Here is a 20,311-nt window from a genome sequence, read left to right as displayed (position 1 = left end):
TATTCCTTGTTTTTGAAGGGCTTTCATTAATGCTGATGTTTTGGCAGAATCCAAAGCTTTCTCATAGTCATAAATGCCAAGTTGATTTTTCCATTAGTTGGTTAATTACTATCTTGATTGATTAAAGTCTAGCTGTCGTTCTTTTTGGCCTAATATGATATTTGTGAATATTTTATATATTACGGTTAGTAAACTTACTGGGTGGTAATTTTTAAGGTTTTTTTGTGTTTCTCTTTATGTGAATTACTATAATAATAAGGTTTTTCGAAGCTGTAGGTGTTAGAGCATTCTGGCAGACATTTAGTTTAGTGTAGACTTCAACCACTTTTACTATTATGAAATCTCCATCTATTATTAAATCAATTGTTAGGCCATCTTCTCCTGCAGCTCTGCCACTTTTCATGCCTTTTAATGCTTTCTTTACTTCTCCTACTATTCATTTGGTCGCGCTCAAGTATTTCATCATTTCTATTGGTGAAGTTATTCTTTTATCACTATTGTACAGCATTGTGTAGAAATCTTCTGCCATTTTAATCACTCTAATTGTGGACAATATTTCCATTTGCATCCTTTAGCAAAGATCTGTTGGCAAGTCTGCTTTTCATCAATTTGACACTTCTTTCTTTCTTTAGTGTTTCCTCAATTTGGTCTGATTGTGTTTAGAAATATCTTGGGTTTTTAGTTTGTTTATTGTTTTGGATAGTTTTGCTAATTGTAGTTTAGCTCTCTTTGATTTTACCCTCATTTCCAATCTTCTCTTTAATAGTTGTTAGGTCTTTTCTGATAGTTTTCCTTGATCTTGTTTAGTAACTCTTGCACCTGTATCTTTTAATGGTTCCAATACAAATTTTGTTAGATTACTGTTAATTTCTTCTCTACTTGCTTTCATTTTATCCTGTAGCTGGGAGTACCTGTTTTGTATTGCTAAACTAAACTCGTCAGATTTTTCTCTTATTACAGGAGCGTTTACTTTCTTTCTTAACATTAATTTCTCTCTCTTTCCTCAAATCTAATCAAATTTTGCTTTTTACCATTCTATGATCACTTGTTTAATACTATTACATCTTTAACTAAATTGACACTTTCACTAAGAATAAAATTGATTTAACTTTTCTTATTTCCAAAGGCTTCTCCCTGTCCATTTTGTATGTCCCTTTTTATAAAAGGTTTTCATGATATTAAGATTGCTTCTTTCAGCAAATTCTACAAGCATGTCTCCTCTGCCATTCCTTGTGCCTACTTCAAATTTACCTACTGCTCATTCTCCTCTCTTCTTTTGACTTATTTTAGCATTGAAGTCACCCAAAACAAATGTAAATTGAGTCATATTTTTTTTTTTCATAGATATCTTCATAAAAACTTTTATTTTTTCCTCTGTATGGGATATTGTTGGTGCATAGGTTTGAATTATCTTTAGTTTATACTTCTAATTTAGTTTGATAATTAATCCTGCAATCCTATCGCTAGTGCTACAAAATTCTTCTTTCTATGTTACCTGCAAGATTTTTATTAATAGAAAACTCACTCCATTTCTTTTTTTCTTTCATGTCCTCTGGAGGAACAACACAAATATATAAATAAATAAATAAATATATATATATATATATATATATATATATATATATATATATATATACGTATATATATATATATATATATATATATATATATATATATATATATATATATATATATATACACTTTCCAATTTATTTATTGAAAGATGAGAGATGAGGTGAATAAAAAAACAAGAAATATAAGTGCTAAATTCTGTAAATGATTGATGAATAGTTGAATTTTCGCGAGATAATATGGTGGGAATGTATAAGGGATCATTGAAGCAATTCTCTTTTGTGAAATTTTGATGTAAGGATATTCAACGTGAATGAATAGGTCGAAGGAATTAAAAGGAATTATTTGTGCATTATATGTGGTGTACGAAGAATTTATAGTTTGAGAAATGTAAATACTTAGAAGATTTAGTAAACTTCCTCTGACCTAGCCTTTCATATATGAAAAGAGAAGTCATAGTAATTTCAGGTAGTTTGATCATGAGTTACGACTGAAAGACAATAGATTAGTTAAAAGACTGAATAACTCAGAAGTTCCAGGAAGTTAGGTGGAGATGAAGGCCTAGAAAAGATGGGAGAGATATAATAAAACACATAATTGAAAGAGAGGGTCTGGACATCCAGCATATTTTGTACAAAAGTTCATGCAAGATAAGGGTGCATCGATGAGAACCTGATGAGCAGACAAAAATATAATGGAGTAGGTAATTAGAGATATATATATAAATATATATATATATATATATATATATATATATATATATATATATATATATATATATATATATGTATATATATATATATATGTGTGTGTGTGCATATATATATATATATATATATATATATATATATATATATATATATATATATATATATATATATATATATATATACACACACATATAAATATATATATATATATATATATATATATATATATATATATATATATATATATATATATATATATATATACAGTGATACCTCTGGATACGAAAGTTTCTGCTTACGAAAAATTCAGGATGCGAAAAGTGATTCGAAGATTTTTATGCCCCAGGATACGGATAAAATTTCAGGATACAAAAACCTTACGAGATCCCAACTCTTCGCCGAGAGTAATTTTAAAAAGCGCGCGCCGCCTGACTTTGAACTTGGGTAGACTCACTTACAGCCTCCCGCTCACCCATTGGTTATCTCCCTACTCAGACGCTAGCTGACGCCATAAGATCCTGCTTTCCTATTGGTCGGCAACTATCCCAGCTTGCCTACGCACGGGCGTTCATCTCTCTCTCTCTCTTTTCGTTCCGACCGCGGTATCGTTAACAGACATTGTTTGCTTTCGCTTGTTTGACTTAGTGTTAATATACAGTACATTCGTACGCCACGTGTTATCGTTAATAAACATTCGTTACTGTGCACTGTACTGTATTAGTGTTTACTATACATAGACTGTATATAACGTTACGTAGTGTATTATATTACGTTTGCCTAACGCATTTTAGAAATGTGTTGAAAAGTAGGCAGAAACAAGCTTCAATGGATAGTTTCTTATTAAAGAGGCCAGCGGTATTAGTAGGCCAAGACGAAGGTGAAAGTGAAGAAAAGAAACAGAAAAGAGGAAGGGATGAAGAATTAGAAGGTGAAAGTAAAGAAAAGAAACAGAAAAAAGAAAGTGATGAAGAAGTAGAAGAGATTTAGAAAATAAGAAAAACGTAAAGTTATAAAAAAGCCAAAAAAAAAAAAATTCAATTTTAAGTTTTATGTTACCGTTAAGTGTTAAAGTAATTTTTTCTTTCATTTTATAGTTTTCCATACGTAATGTTAAGTGTTAATTATTTCTTCCATTTTTTTATTTCGTAAAGTTTAAGTGTTAATGTGTTAAGTGTGTAAATTACTGTACGTAGTCTGTCACTTGTTACGTTTTCTGCCTTATGCCATCCTCCTCTGCCGCGACTTCGCTATCGGACATCGTCTCAATCAAAAGGTAAGTTTCAACTTTTTTGTTACACTAATTAACTGTAACCTTTTTTTCAGAGTGTACAGGCATCAATCATTAATTTAGGTGTAGGTACAGGTAACAATACACCTTCACTGATCTAAATGCTTTACGTACATACAGTACCGTAACTTTTATACAGTAGTAAAGAAAACGGACCGTTTTCTTTGGGCTTGGGGGGGATAACTTGGCTATAACTATATTATTGAATAATCTCATAGTGGTTTCTGGAATGGATTAGGCTGTTTTTAACGGTTGTGTTAATTATTGAATGATAGAAATGGCTACATTGCATGTTTATTACTACAGTTTAACGTGTTTATGAAAGAAAGGGTGACTTTTTATAAGGCTTGGAACGGATTAGGCTATTTACATGTAAAACACGACTCAGGATACGAAAATATCAGGATACGAAACCGCATCCTGAACGGATTAATTTCGTATCCTGAGGCATCACTGTATATATATATATATATATATATATATATATATATATATATATATATATATGTGTGTGTGTGTGTGTGTGTGTGTGTGTGTGTGTGCGCGCATGTGCGTGTGTTTGTGTGTTAATTGAATTTTCATTAAAGTACGTGTTTAGATTTTCTTATACAACACAGAAAAAGGCACACACTACTTTGTTTAATGTCTCTCGATAAGTTTTCCCTCTTTTTTTTTTGTGAGAGAAAAATCTTCACTTCAGCCTAATCTACTCAATCTTAAAAACCACATGAAACTAAAAAAAAAAATTATTTTCAATACATTAAAATAAATTCACCTACCTCTGAATAGACTGAAGCCAAAACCAAACAGCATCTCTGCAATTGAATCTGGCTTTATGTCCCCCATCTAGAAGATTAGGAATCAAACCATGACGCATAGTACCAGCAAAAGCTAAAATAATCCACCTGTAATTAACAAAAAATATTCATTAAAATGAGGATGCCATTCTATATCACATAATATATCACATGAAGAGACTACAGTTATATTGTTTTTGAAATTAGGTCAAAAATATAAAATCCAAATACTAATGTTGATAAAATGATCATATTCACCTAGCTTCATTGTATCTTCCAGTAATCAAAAGATTTCCAGGCAAAGCAATGAAAGTGTCACGACCCCAACAGCGCATGTATCCTGTTGAAAAGTGTGGTAGACCTGGAAATAGATGCACTTCCAATTAGGAAAAGTTAAAAATATTAAAATCTTACTTCATATTATAAACTACTGTATACCACTATATTAAGATAATGGCTGTCATGCATGCACACTCAAACACTTGCCATCCGTTATCCGCTCTACTGTTAGTAATATCTTTTCCAGCTATAAGAAATCTTGAATCAAGAAATCAATGAAATCAATCAAAACCAAGAAACATCGGAAATAGCTGAGAATAGTTGCCATATTGATAGAATCATGGATGCAAAAACAAAAGCACGTCCTTTTAATACTGTACAATTATGTCTTGGTGCATTCACTTATAATCTAAGATACCCCTATGAAACAGAAGAAACAGTACAAATTGGCTTAATGCCACAACAATGTAATCACTGTGATCCTCAGAATTGAAAGAATGAACTTCCTGGATTGTGTTGAAGTGGAGGGAAAATTAGACTGCCTTTGTTAGTTGAACCTCCTGAATATCTGAAAAAAATGTTTCAATGGAACATCCAACCATTCAAAACATTTTCCTGAAAACATGCTACTATACAATAATGCTTTCTAGATGACTTAATTTCGAGCAAAATTTGTGAATGAGGGGGGCTTTATGCCCACATTTAAAATCCAAGGTCAAATATACCCAGGCAATGCCGGGTAACCCTGCATAATATATATACACACACACATATATATATATATATATATATATATATATATATATACATATATATATATATATATATATATATATATATATATATATATATATATATATGTATATATATATATATATATATATATATGTATATATATATGTATGTATATATATATATATATATATATATATATATATATATATATATATATATATATATATATATATATATACACTCTTAAATTCGTGAAAGCTTCTGAAAAGAATGGGCGAGAGGAATGAATTTCCAAACAGAGTAAAAAAAATTGACAAGAGGAGTAGGTCTGAAAATTTTGTGAGCATAACTTTAAGCACATATCTTTGCAAAAGTGTACACAAAGATTATTATTGAGAAAGTAGTACAAATGACAGGAGGTATGATGGTGAAGATCAATGGGGGTTTAAACAAGTAAAAGGATATGTTGATCAAGTGTTTATCAAGAAAAATTGTATGTTAATTTTTAAGTAAAGATTAATGTATATACATGCAATATAGTTGAATGATGTTGTGGATAGTCTTTAAGGGCCATTAATTTTTGCGAAAGAAGTTGTGCCTGTGCTAAAATGTGTAAATATGTAAGAGAATTGTTTGATGTGAATGGGGGCTTAAAATGGGTGTGGTGTTTCCTTGGGTGTTTGATATTTCTATGAATGGAGTAAAGACAGAACCTAGAGAAAGAACAAGATATGGATGTACAAGATTATGAGATAAAAAATAGTCACGAATGGAGTAAAATTGGCTTCAGTTTAATAACAAAAATTTTTAACGAGTTTGACATTGAAGTCAAGCGACAGAGACTTAAAATGTGTTGTAAGTGTGTAAATAAAGTTCAAAAGGAATGAGGGTAAATGGATGGTAGGAATATAAATGGAAACTAGAAAAACAGAGACTTGAAGAGTGTCATTATAGAAAGTATGTACGCATCAATAGTTAATCTTATAGGTATTTGGGAGAAAATGTATATCTTGAAGGTAATTAGAAAGAAGAGCTGAGTTTTGGATTGAGTGAAGCAAAAAAGATAGCAAGATTACTGCAAAATATTGAAATGGAGGAGTGTGTATGGATGTAAAGCCTGCAATATCAGAAGAAATTGTTAAGCTAACTCTTTAAAGAGTGTAAAGTGAGAATGTTGAATGTCAGTGAGACCAGAAAAATGTAGATGTTGAAATTATGTTTGCAAAATATATGAGTGAAGTAACATATCTGAACAGACAAGTAATGAAGAAAAAGGAAATAGATGGAAAAATTACAACTAGCATGATTGAAACGATGAATCGAGATAACGTTTTGTATGTATAGTCACATGATTGGTAAAAATTGTTTATAATTAAGAAATCTAAGGTGAAATGATGGGCTAGATTTAGGGAAAAGGCTCACTCTATAGAGGGGGAGGAAAAATTATAAACTGTCACAACAATATGTTTGTATTACATATGTGGATTGAAATGATATAACAACAACAACAACAACAACAACAATAATAATGATGATAATAATAATAGTAATAATAATTATTATTATTATTATTATTACTATTATTATTATTATCATTATTATTATTATTATTAATAGCTAAGCTACAATTATAGCTGTAAAAGCAGGGCGGTGTAAGCCCAAGGACTCTAACAGGGAAAAATAGCTGTGCGAGGAATGGAAAAAAGGAAATAAATGAACTATAGTATATGAGAAGTAATGAATAATTAAGATAAAATATCATAAGAACAGTAACAACATTTAAACAGACCTTTCATATATAAACTATAAAAAGCCATGTCATCCTGTTCAACATGAAAATATTTGCTGCAAATTTGAATTCTTGAAGTTCTACTGATTCAACTACTCGATTAGGATCATTCCACAACTCGGTCACAGCTGGAATAAAACTGGAATACCGTGTAGTATTGAGTCTCATGATGATGAAGGCCTGACTATTAGAATTAACTGTATACCTAGCATTATGCACGGTTGGTACTGTCCGGGAAGATATAAATGTAAAGGATGGTCAAAATTATGAAAAATCTTATGCAACATGAATAACGAACTAATTGAACGACGGTGCCAGAGACTAACATCTAGATTAGGAATAAGAAATTTCATAGACTGTAAGTTCCTATCCAACAAATCAGGATGGGAATCAGCAGCTGAAGACCCGACAGGAGAACGATACTTTTAACAAGGTAGAATGAGAGAATCAAAACACTTCTTCAATGAAAATAGATAAGAGTCATATAGAGTTAAAGAAACATTATCAATACTGAGATCCGGATATTGAGGATCAAATGCCTCGAGCTACTTACAATCATACTTTGAGTTTTGTTAGGATTCAACTTCATCCTCCATAATTTGCACCATGCACTAACTGTAGCTAGATTTTCATAAGGGATTTAGCATCCCCAGATTTACATTCAGGAGATGGAATTGATACAGAGAGTAGCATCATCTGCATATGCAACAAGCTTATTTTTCAGACCAAACCACATGTTATGTGTGTATATTATGAAAGGTAATGGGCCAAGAACACTACCCTAAGGAACACCAGATATCACATTCCTATACTCACTATGGTGCCCTTCAACTACAACTCTTTGCAATCTATTAATCAAAATTTCAATAATAATGCTAAGAAAAGTCCCACCCACTCCCAACTGTTTGAGTTTGAAAACAAGGACCTCATGATTAACACGGTCAAGGGCAGCGCTAAAATCTAGGCCAATCATATGTATAGAGAGAAAGGAAGATAAATATGAAGGAGAAGCTGCAGTAAAAGGAGGTGAAAAGATGGATCATATTGCTTTGAGGTATAATTCATAGGTTTTGGAAGGAAAAGGGTCTACAGTAGAGGCCAATAATGTGTTGGCCAGATGACATGCAAAAGGTGTTGGTACATAAGGATTTTAGAATCTAATAAACGTTGGTGTGAATGTAAAATGTAAGTTAGCTATCCAGTGTGGGTAGGGAGGAAAGTGGATATGCTGCTGAAGATGTTTAGATATATGAAGATGAACTAGTCTTCTCATTTTAGATTCATCTTCCATTTGCAGTTAAAGATGGAATCTGGCTACAACTATCTTTTATTTATCTTTAGCCATCTCTGATTACAGGAAGGACAAGACAGAATATCTATAGGGTATGTCCTATGCCCCTGGAAGCCTTTACTGCTATTAAGCCATCTAATTGTGTGTTTATCCATTCAGTTTTTATACAAATCACTCCACAACACCCAGACAACTTATATAAAAACCTTTTATTCATAGAATATCTATGTAAAATATCTACATGTATATAAAAATTCACATACTGTATTTTGCCCAATGAGTAAGAGGTAAATTGCTAACTAGGAAAATACCTCATCATATAAATAGGCAAATGCCACATATGATACCATAAACGCATATCCAGTGTTAATAAACAGTCTATGCTAGTTATATAATAATTCATAACACACATACGATGTTAGGCAATGCTCTTGAACTATTGCACAAAACTACAACATGATTGTAATTACCTGCAGCAATAGTGACAGACATTTGGTTCTGAGAACCTTGGCCTCCTGGAAGGATTGGTGGCTGTGGGGCCATCAAATTCGGGGACAGTTGAGGAAGTAAAGCAGATTTGACGATACCACAAAACTGCACTGAGCACAAGCCAAGAGCCTTGGCAAAATCTGACCCTTGGGAGATGAAGCTGAAAATAGTAAAATGTAATTATTAAATACAATAAATAACACAAATACTGTATTATCAAAATACAAAATAAAACAAAAATATTTTTCACTATATCTTACATTAATACTACATGACTATTCCATACTCACTCTCCCATGAGTGCCCAGGCTCGATTGATGATTGTCAAATAAACGCTGGTAATAATGGAATCGAAATATGCTGGGATGAGGTACCGAGGGACTTCTTTCAACCAACTGAACACATTCTGTTGGAAAGTATATTATGATTTAAATATATATACTGTATACTGTATATATATATATATATATATATATATATATATATATATATATATATATATATATATATATATATATATATATATATATATATATATACATACATATATATATATATATATATATATATATATATATATATATATATATATATATATGTATACGTAGTGTACATATATATACATATATATATATATATATATATATATATATATATATATATATATATAGATACATACAGATACATACATAAATATATATATATATATATATATATATATATATATATATATATATATATATATATATAGATACATACATACATTATATATATATGTATATATCACACAGTTGGCCCTACTTATCTACTTATCTGCAGTCATCCAAATGTTACCAATCTGAAAATCATACATGATATGTTCCTTGAAAAAGAACTATCCACAATGAATCTACAGTCCAGAACACGAAAGACAGTATTGTACTGTAGGTAGTTACAGACTACATATTAGGAGACGAGCTCGTAAGGTTATTTTCACATTTTAAAGCCCAATACTTTATAATGTTTACCTGTACTGACTAACCTGACCTGCTAATAAACTTGCCATTAAAAATAATTCTCTCCTGAAAGTTTTGAATCCCAAGCATGCAATTACTACACAAAAAAGTTATTCGCCAGTTAAAGTGTAATGCTGTACTACTACCAATCGTTAACCTATGAAGTTCTGTAAAACAAATATGATAAAATAAGATATAAAACATAATTCTTACTTCAAACCAGTTTCCGAGCGGTTGTGTTCCCGGTTCAAGCTTCAAACGAGCCACTATATAGTCCATCATCCAGTCTCCATCTCGCAAATTACCACATAATGGGTGACCAAGATCATTGTGGACTCTAATTTCACTCAAAGCAGATATAAAACCTAGAGAGAAAAGAATAAACCAATTAAGGGCAAAGTAGATAATATAATTTCAGTGGATTCAGCACCAGAATCTTAACTAATGAGTATTTTACATTAGTGGGTTTCAGAAACTGATATCCACATTTTACAAATTACTGTTTCACAAAAACAACAAACTGTTAATATCCCATAATTTACTGTAATATTTCTTTCACAAATAAAGGTACAATATTGACTTTATATTGTATACCAAGGCCCAAACAATACCTCGAATGTATATTGCCAGTTTAGTTTGCCATACAATAGAGTTAATTTCTCATCAAGTAAAGAAACTCTTAAACAACAATGATCCATAACTAAAACACAAACCTGGCTTTGCTCTTAATATGTTGAAGGTTTAACCTAGTACTAATTATCTACTTTAAGATAAAATATAGCATTAGTGCTTAGTAGGACCTGTCTCCGGGGCCAGTTCTTCCTCTCAACTGCTACAATCATACAATTTCAGTCTCACATAAAATACAAGAGGTGCATCTAAGTCGAATAGCTAGGAGGTGGCGACTCCCAATAGAACAAAGGGTTAAGGGAACAGTGAGGTTATTTAAAATGCTCATGCTCATATAACAAACACTTTTATCTAAATTTTCCAAAAATCTAGTAGCTAATCATCGAATGAAAGCTAGTTTGAGATCTTAACACATTAGTAATTGATATCTACCACTACATTTGATCTTTACTAATGCCAAAGTTATTCTGAGATATCATTGAGTGACCAAAAGGTGTATCTTTGGTCACTCAAATAACGTTTATATTCAAGATTATTCATTCTTTCCTGTTTGGAGTATTATTTTCATATTTAGGTTTTTTCTGTTCTTTCTCTTCTCAGTGAAACTGAATCAGTAATCTCACTCCCACTCTCCCTTAACAGTGACTTTATTCTCTCATTTCTATAGATACAGTATTCAATTTACTGTTTCTACTTCTCTCAATTGGTCTCATATCTGACAAATGACTGGTGTTCGAAAACAATTGATATTGGGTCTTCACAACCAGGATTAATAGAGCTATTAATCTTATTCACAACAAAGTCTGTGACGAAGAAGGCGACAGAACTCTTATGCCTCTAACGGTGACATGATAAGAGAGCCTGAAACACTTCTAATCTGTAGCAGATGCACAGAAGAGAGACAGTCTTGAGGGAAAGTGTGTGCACACGGAATGCCTAAAGGGAGAGGGCCAACAGACAAAATGTGTGTGGACAAAATACCAAAAAAAGACAAAATGTCTAATGGACAAAATATCCTACTGACAAAATGTCTAATGGACAAAATGTCTAACAGAAAAATGCCTGATATACAAAACTTTCAACAGAAAATATGCCTAACAGACTAAAATGCTCTAATACAGGATAGCATTTAGTAAAAAAAAAAAAGGGGGGGGGTATAATGTATGTACATGTATGTGAAAGAAGGATAAAGAGAAGGGAATTATAGTAAATGTTCTCCACTTACAGTAAATTCAAAGAAGCTAGTAGTTTTCTGGAAAAAGTACATCATATATTCCCACAAAAGCAAAAGTGTGTTCCGCATAAAATTATTTTATTCTTCATAACGTTTTGATAAAGAATATAAAGCTGACGACCCTGATGACACTATCGCCCCAACACACCTTCCTATTCTCCACTCATCCATCACCTCATGTTTGTTGCACCAATTTTAAAGGTAAGAAAGTTTTATTATTATAATTTTTATCATTATGCATTTTATACTTATTTGTAAAACAAAGTAAAACCCTAACATATCAAACACTTTGTTAAAGGTTACCATAGTGCCTTAATACATGTTGCCCAAAAAAGGCGGTCGATTTCTATGTTATTAACACAAAGCGGGAAAATAACAATTTACAAACAATTTAAGATACAAACACCCCTCTGGAACGTGACTTGTTTGTAAATTGGGTGATGTCTAAACTTGATCATGAAGAGATAGTTTGAGTAGGCGAGTCAAGTTGTCACGTGAGTCTCTCTGCCTGATAAACTCATATTTTTAGGTGTTTTGTATAAAGTGTGTATTGCATATTTATCAAACTACAATATTATACGAAATTAGTACTGCAATGATGGATACTTATAATTTCTCTGGATTCCAAATTCAGGCTAGAGCTTTTGAATAGCTAAGCCTATCGAGCAATATCCACTAACCCCTTATCTGCACTGTGTGTGTATTCCCAACCTACTTGGACCTATCATTGTGATTAAATAATGGACTATTCTATTAGTAAAAGTATATTTTACTCATTGCATACAGTTCTAAGAAACAACACTGCTCTGTATTGTAATAAAATAATGCAAGACAGCAATTTAAATAACACCTATAGAAAAACATTGCACCTACTTTTGCCAAGGAGTAGCTCACTACTGTATACATATGAAGCAAAAAGACAAAACAAAAGAATACATCAGTACTTTCGCCATATGTACAGTATTACCTTTGTCAAGTGAAATTGAACATAAAAATAAAAACTAAAGAGTGAGTGAAATACAAGCATTGTTAATAAGGTGAACGAATAACAACTTATCAAATAAATCTTCCTTTGTCAGTGCTCATAAATAAAAGAAATATCTCAAGTATAAAGAATGTGGCAAAAGTACATAAAACACACTACATTATGGACACCCCTTTAGCTAGAATAAAAACATAAGCGGGAGACAATTTTGTGATATAAGCAACTAAGGAAGAATTTCAAATACAGTTTGCAGTAACCTAATGTTACTGCTTAAACAAAGACGGTGAATGTAAAGTCAATGAGTGTTGCACATAAACTCGGGATTACCTTTTCTGTGGTAGTTGTCTCTCAAAAATCTATATTTTGTTGATTACTGGGGAAATTGTTTCTTGGAGTTAATCACACTTGGCTGATTTTTGGGAGCTATCTTATGGGGGATAGTTACTACTTGATTAATTCTAAGTAACCAACATTTGGTTAATTGCACCTACGAGGGATGAAAGCCTAAGTAAAATGAGGTATTTTGTATTTTATTACCAAAATGTTAAACAGTATAATCTTACCTTGAAGTCCACAGTAAGGCAAAGGTCCATGGTTAGGAATTACATATGTACCACCACCTCGTCCCTCATCTTTTTCTTCCTCATCACATCGGTACAGCACACGATTGATATCAGCTAACGTAAGATTGTTTATGATTTCTGATAAAGAAGTATTGTGTGTTGTGACTTCTGAAATGCGGGACTGAAATATAAAGATAGCGAGGCTGTATGAAAAACAATCAAAATAAGTTAAAGCTTGATAAATTTCGATAATTTAAAACATGGTTGAATTTCTCTTGAAGTTTAATTTCCAGTACCAATTAAGAATGCAAAAATCTAAATTTTGAAAGACGTTATACTTGGCTATTAGAGTAAAACAATATATTTCACATCGTAAATTTATTAAATTCAAGAATTTTACTAATAAATGTACTTCATTCCCTTTGTTGGACAGAAAATCTACAGTCAAGCATGTTAAATAATGTTAATGAAATATTTTGCCAAGCTATTATTAAAAGGAAAAAATACAGAAGCTGAATTTCTATTAACATTAAATAACTATAAATACTGTATAATAACTGAGAAAATAATGAGAATTTAGTCAATAGGGGACCATATTGTAGCCTACTCACACTATTTCCAGTCTGAGCATGGAAAAAAGTAAAACTGATTATTGAATAGAAACAACAGCAAAATAAATTCAAGTAATATACTGTATGCTCCCACCATGTTTTCTTGAAAAAAAAAAAAAAAAAAAAAAAAAAAAAAAAAAAAAAAAAACATTCCTTAATGTAAATTCAGTTTTGCAACATAGTAATACAATGGTGTAATAACTTTCATATAAAACTACTTTAATTATTACACACAATGGGGAAATATCTGTATCCAAATAACTTCCATAGGGAATTATTCTTACGTAATTTGTGAGAACAATCAAGGTCTACGAAGGTTACGGTAACCAACAGCTTTTCTTTAAAGTTTTATCAAAGGTTTTATATAAATAAAAAAGATTTCAAATTTAGATTATCTAGAATAAAAACTCTTCAACTCTCTTCATTAGATAGTGATTTATTAAATTTTTTAGTTATATAAAACAATTGCTATGACAGTATGATGAAATCAATCAACTCGTTTGTAAGTGTAATATCCACTAACTAATTGAGAGATTATGATATATACCACATCCATGAAGTAGTGGAAGCATACAATACTGTTTTTCAGTAGTAATCATAACATCACATCAATAAAAAATACCTTAGGATTTTTATAACAGAATTATGTTATAATTAGAATTAAGAACTATTTAGAGTTTTTCCTCTAGATATTAAAACTATATAGTAAAAGTTACTAAAATGTTCCTCATAGAGCTTTGCCGAGAGGAGAGTGTGCAAAGTCTAATAACTATTCCAAGTCTGACATAGATAATGCGAACAAGCCTTCGTATGTTCTCCATACATTCTAATATGTAACTCTAATCATGATACACTCTGCTGTATTTTGAACTGACAGAACAAAAAACCACTGACATATTTTCAAAGAAATGACGAAAGTTGGAAATTATTTATGGAAAAAATAATCTTATGAATGTGGCAGGAGGGTCATACGCACATACATCTTGCACGGATTCAAAAATTAAAAGGAGGGAAAGGTAAGGATAGAAAGAAATCCCTCAGAAACTCCTCAGACAATAATATAATTACCTGATATTGGTAATCTTACAGATCATCAAGAGATTGGAGAATCCCAATCATATAATGATACTTTATCAAATATCTACATTCTCTTACGAAGCTGGTCTAGTATAGAGTAAATAATTTATTCATGTATTTCATTCATGTATTTCCTATGTGCATTTAAGAGGTGAATAGGCAGCTCATAACATGAGTTCTTCTAATGTAGATATGGTTTGTATGTAAATTACGTAAGACTTTCGTCGTTAATTTCACTGTATTCATTCAAGTCAGTATATGTAAATTTATGCTATTTTTAAGAATTAACTTTTATTTCACATATTTTGTTATGAAGTCTTACGTAATCTATTTAAGAATGTTATATGACCCAACGAGGTATGAACGAGGGCTTAAGTAAATATTTTTTTTATATTCTTATGAGGTATTGCGTCATGTTTGTGAGAAAATATGCAATTCTTATATTTGCCACATGTTTTGGAAGGTTCTCGAAAACCCCAGCGTAAATTCTTATCTTTTTTTTTTATTTCCGAGAACGGTAGGTGGGCGGAGCAGTTGAGAGAGAGAGTTTCCTTGGAAGCAAGGTCTGGCCCCCCTAAATTTTTATCTAGTTGGTAACTTTGCCATTGCTAGGTATCTGCCCCCAAGCCATGAGAATAATCTAGAAGTTACTAAGTCCTTATGTATGTGCCCCTAGGAATGCATAGGGCAGAAGAGAAACAGTCTGTCCTGTGAACGAGCCAAAGTTCATCCTCCTCTCTCAAGTGCCTCGAGAGTGTCCTCTCCAAAGTGATTTTGCGGCCAACGTATATCGTGTGTAGTGTGTTAAAACGTTGCTGCAACTTGGCAAGAAATTTCAAATTTATTGTGTTGTGGTGAGTGCTGGTATTGTGTAAATCTTTATAACTGGCCCAGGGAGATTTATGTAAAAACGTGAAGTATACTTATTTTGACTTTACTTTGTGTGAGCTAAAACTCATAAGTTTATCAGCTACTTTATGTAATCTCTTTAAGAGTTTAATCGTTAGAGTTTTATAAGTATTTATTTCTTTTGTCTTAGTCTAAGGCTTTATGCAAATTTAATATTTCGAGTCAAGTGATTATATAATTCTCAGAGTGTAACATTTCTTTGGTCCTAGTCTAAGTTTTGTTCAGACTTATTTATTTTTTTACATAAATTCTTTCAGTGTTGTAATTTTTATAGAATATATTTATTTCTGTAAAGAGTGTATTATTTCCTTCACCAGCGTTTATTTCAGTACTCACTCGTATCCCTGTTAAAAAATCGAAGTAAGAGGTTCTTGGAATAGTTCTTCATAATAATTACTCAGTTTTGTTTTGAGTGTACTTAAGAGACCTTTGGGTATTCAGTGTTTTTATATATTGCTGTCTTGGAGTTATATAATTGTCTCAGAGCTGGGGTATTGATATTTTCAAATATAACAGATTAATGTTAAAACAAACAGGTGAGTTTGGAATTCGAGAGGTTGTGAAACTTGCCAGCTGTAATATAATATTATATTTTGGTTCCCAGACCACGGGACCATAATATAATCATTCTTAACTATAAAATAAGTCACAGAATCATCACATCTTGTAAAAAGTATTAAATTCCAAAGACAGAATAAACCTAACAAAAATCAACAACACCTATTTACAGTACCTATGTAAATCTAAAAAATCCTGGTGGATTGATATATGACAAGCGCGGATCCAGCAAGTTCCAAAGGGGGGGGGGGGGGGAAACATAACCAAAGCAGCTGGGGTTAGGGGGTTGCTGTAAGCCCTTCGGAAGCTGGCGCAATTTTAAGCTATTCTAAATCTATTTTTTTTTTAATGTTTTTGAAACCATTTTCTCCTTATAATTGAATTTATAAGATAAATAGGCATTATGCAATAACATCCCGATAAAATATATAAATATTTCAGCAATAATCTTTACATTTTCCTTTAGTACAGGACTATACATTCCCAGGAAACCTCATCAGTTGACTCTATCTCTGAGTTATATCTGTAATCATGGCAGCACCTGCATCCTTCCGTTCAACTATCAACCAATAGTAATTCCTGACTCGTCGAATTGTAGTTAGTCTATCCGCTTCTTCCAACTTGATTCAGATCAGAATCACAATCTCTCAATTCCAGCTCATACATATTAAATTTTTACCACTTAGGAGTGTGTGTGTGTATGTAGGAGCGAGAGAGAGAGAGAGAGAGAGAGAGAGAGAGAGAGAGAGAGAGAGAGAGAGAGAGAGAGAGAGAGAGATGATTTCAATCTTCCCCATCTCTTTTACTATATTCTTCTTGTAACACCTATCGAAAGGAAGATGTTGATTACAGTTTTAGTTGTATCAAAGTTTGAAGGTTTACGTAAAATTCCAAGCTTTACGCCACGAAACCTTTTTAATTTCTTCATATTAGACATTTCTCCGAAGAAAAGCCTGGTTTTTATTTCTTTGAAGATTTTCCTTTTTATTCATTTTATCCTATCTACTGGACTATTCTTCATAGGAGAAAAAGTTACCTGGCAAATTAAATCATCAGCTTTGTTTGCAACATATATTGCATTGAGCACCGATAAACTTATTGAACAAGTATAGAATTATGAAGTTTTCTTGCCAAGTAGATTTGTTAATCAAATCATATTTCACTATTACAAATGCCATTGACTAAAAATCGTAGCAACCAGATTACATTGTAATCTGATTTAAATTTCCACTTTTAATTAGTATTTTTGCCTCAAATACTGAACACAACAAAAGCAAACTGATAAAACAGCCATAACAGAAATTTCTGTGAATTGATTTCTACTCCCGTCGAAAATTTTATTTTCACTTCACGAGGGTTCCAACACATGGTTTCATTTCCTCAAAAATGTCATATCGAATTAAATTCATAAAAGTAAACAAAAGCACATATTTCAGCAACAGGAATATGCACAGCAACAGATCACGAAAAAAACATAAAAAACCGAATGATCCTGATACTTATATCTGGCGTTGATACATATTTACTGTATACCAGAGGATAGAGGGGGGGCAGTTGAAATTTACTTCAATATTAAATAAGAAATAAGAAAATACCCACCCACTCCCAACTGTTTATGTTTGAAAACAAGGGCTTTATGATGGTCAAAGGAAGCACTAAAATCAAGACCAATCATACAAATTTCCGGAACATAATCAACGGATTTCTGTACAGCACTAGAGATTGTAAGAAGGGCATCACATGCTCCAAAGTCTTTCCAAAATCCAAATTGCAAACTAGGGAACAGATGATTGCCTTTTGCAAATCATTCGACATTTTGCAAAAAGACGTTCAAAAACTTTAGATAATATGGAAGTTATGGAAATTGGGCAGTAATCAGTTGGATTTGAGCTACCACAAACACAATTACATAATGGAGTAACATTACCGATTTTGCAACAATTTCTAAAAGCTCATTTTCTTGGTGACTTGCACAAAACAACAGATAACCTTGGAGCAAAAAAAACTGTAGTGTTTATAAAAACAAAGAGAAAATACCATTTGGTTCTAAACTTCCATAAGCATCAAGGTCCATCAAGAGAGCTTTAATTTCAAGATCAAAAAGCTAAACTAGTTAGTTTAGCCTCATGAAAACAAGAATAAGGAAGATCAAGTTTCTCATCACTCTTCTTACTAAACACCATCAGCCAAAAAGGGTTGCCATTTCCTTTAGGCAGTGAGTGACAGAGCCATCTGGTTTAAGTAAAGGAGGAATTGTTGCATCTACACCAAAGAGTGCAGATTTAAGAGTAACTCACCACTTATGTTCCTGAGTTGTACTGGAAAGTGGTTCTTATATTGTTAAATTGTATTTCTTTTCAATAGAAGCATAATCTCTCTCAGCAAAGGCTTTAAGATGAGTATAGTTATTCCAAGTCAAATCTGCTTTGTTACCCCTCCAAAGATGAGAGACCTCCTGCTTCTCAAAATAAGCACGTCTACAATCATCATTGAACCATGGTTTGTGTTTTACTCGGTACCTCAGCACACAAGGGCTACGCCTATCAATTATGTTGACTAGACTCTCATTCAAAGGAACAACAGGATCAACACTATTGTACATTTGTGACCAATTCCACCCCGAAATATCACTCAAAATGCCATTCCAGTCTGCTTGAGATTTTATATATATATATTACAAGAGTATGATACATCAGGGACCAGATGTTCAGTTCTCACTACTAATGAAATCAAGACAATCAGATGTCGCAACTGGAGAATCAACCTTACTTGTTATAACGCCCGGGAAGTCGGTGTATACGAGATTCAAGCAGTTTCCAGACATGTGAGTAGCTTAAATTATGATTTCCCCACAGCCTGATTCAGATGCAAAGTCCAAAGCTCTTAAGCCATGGCGATCAGTAGGAGAAACAGAATTTAACCAATCACTATGGTGAACATTGAAATCACCAACAAAAACAAAAGAAGCCTTTCAATCATCTTCTTGTATCTTATCCATAATGGTAAGAAGACAGTCAAATATAGAATCCTCCATGTCTGAATTCCGGTAGATCAAACACAAATAGAAGTTGTTATTCCTGCCATAAACTTTTATTACCTGAATCTCAGGACATCCACATCCACACACACATTTTGGTAAACAAAATGAGATTATGAAATGTAGAATGCCACTTTCTCTAAAAAGAAAAATATTTAATCAGATGGTCCTAGCAGTAATAACTTATGCATCAGAAACTTGGAGCCTTACAAAAGTCTTAAAACATATGCCAGTTACAACTCAAAGAGCTATAGAAAGAATGATGATGTTATTAACACAAAGATACAGAAAAAGTGTTATAAGGATACGAGAGCAAACTAAAGTAGAGGATATTCTAAAACCATGTAAGAAAAAGAAATAGACATGGGCTAGGCATATGAGAATGACAGATAATAGATGGACATTAAGAATAACAGACTGGAACCTAGATATTGCAAAAGAAGCAGGGGAAGGAGGAAAAAAAAAAACGAAGGACTAGTTTAGCTAAGAAAATTTGCTCGTATAGTCTGGCATAGAACGACCATAAACTGACCGGAGTGGAAGGAAATAGCTTAGGCCTCTGCCCTACAGTGAACTAGGAACGGCTGATTATATATATATATATATATATATATATATATATATATATATATATATATATATATATATATATATATATATATATATATATATATATATATATATATATATATATATATATATATATATATATATATATATATATATATATATATATATATATATATATATATATATATATAT

The 20,311-nt window shown here is 31.8% G+C and overlaps 1 protein-coding gene across 1 annotated transcript in view; it reads right to left on the bottom strand.

The window, feature by feature from the left end:
- LOC137640089 (glycogen debranching enzyme) overlaps positions 1-20,311 on the bottom strand; it is a 225,451-nt gene that overhangs the window by 77,837 nt on the left and 127,303 nt on the right. The window contains 6 exon segments of the mRNA XM_068372548.1: positions 4,350-4,475; positions 4,626-4,728; positions 8,932-9,110; positions 9,241-9,356; positions 10,159-10,310; positions 13,358-13,538. Of these exon segments, the coding sequence (XP_068228649.1) occupies positions 4,350-4,475; positions 4,626-4,728; positions 8,932-9,110; positions 9,241-9,356; positions 10,159-10,310; positions 13,358-13,538 (857 nt within the window).

This window comes from Palaemon carinicauda, chromosome 4, assembly GCF_036898095.1.
Source record: "Palaemon carinicauda isolate YSFRI2023 chromosome 4, ASM3689809v2, whole genome shotgun sequence".
NCBI classification, from domain to species: domain Eukaryota; kingdom Metazoa; phylum Arthropoda; class Malacostraca; order Decapoda; family Palaemonidae; genus Palaemon; species Palaemon carinicauda.
Note: the sequence above shows the minus strand (reverse complement) of the source record. Positions and strands in the feature narration are given on the sequence as shown.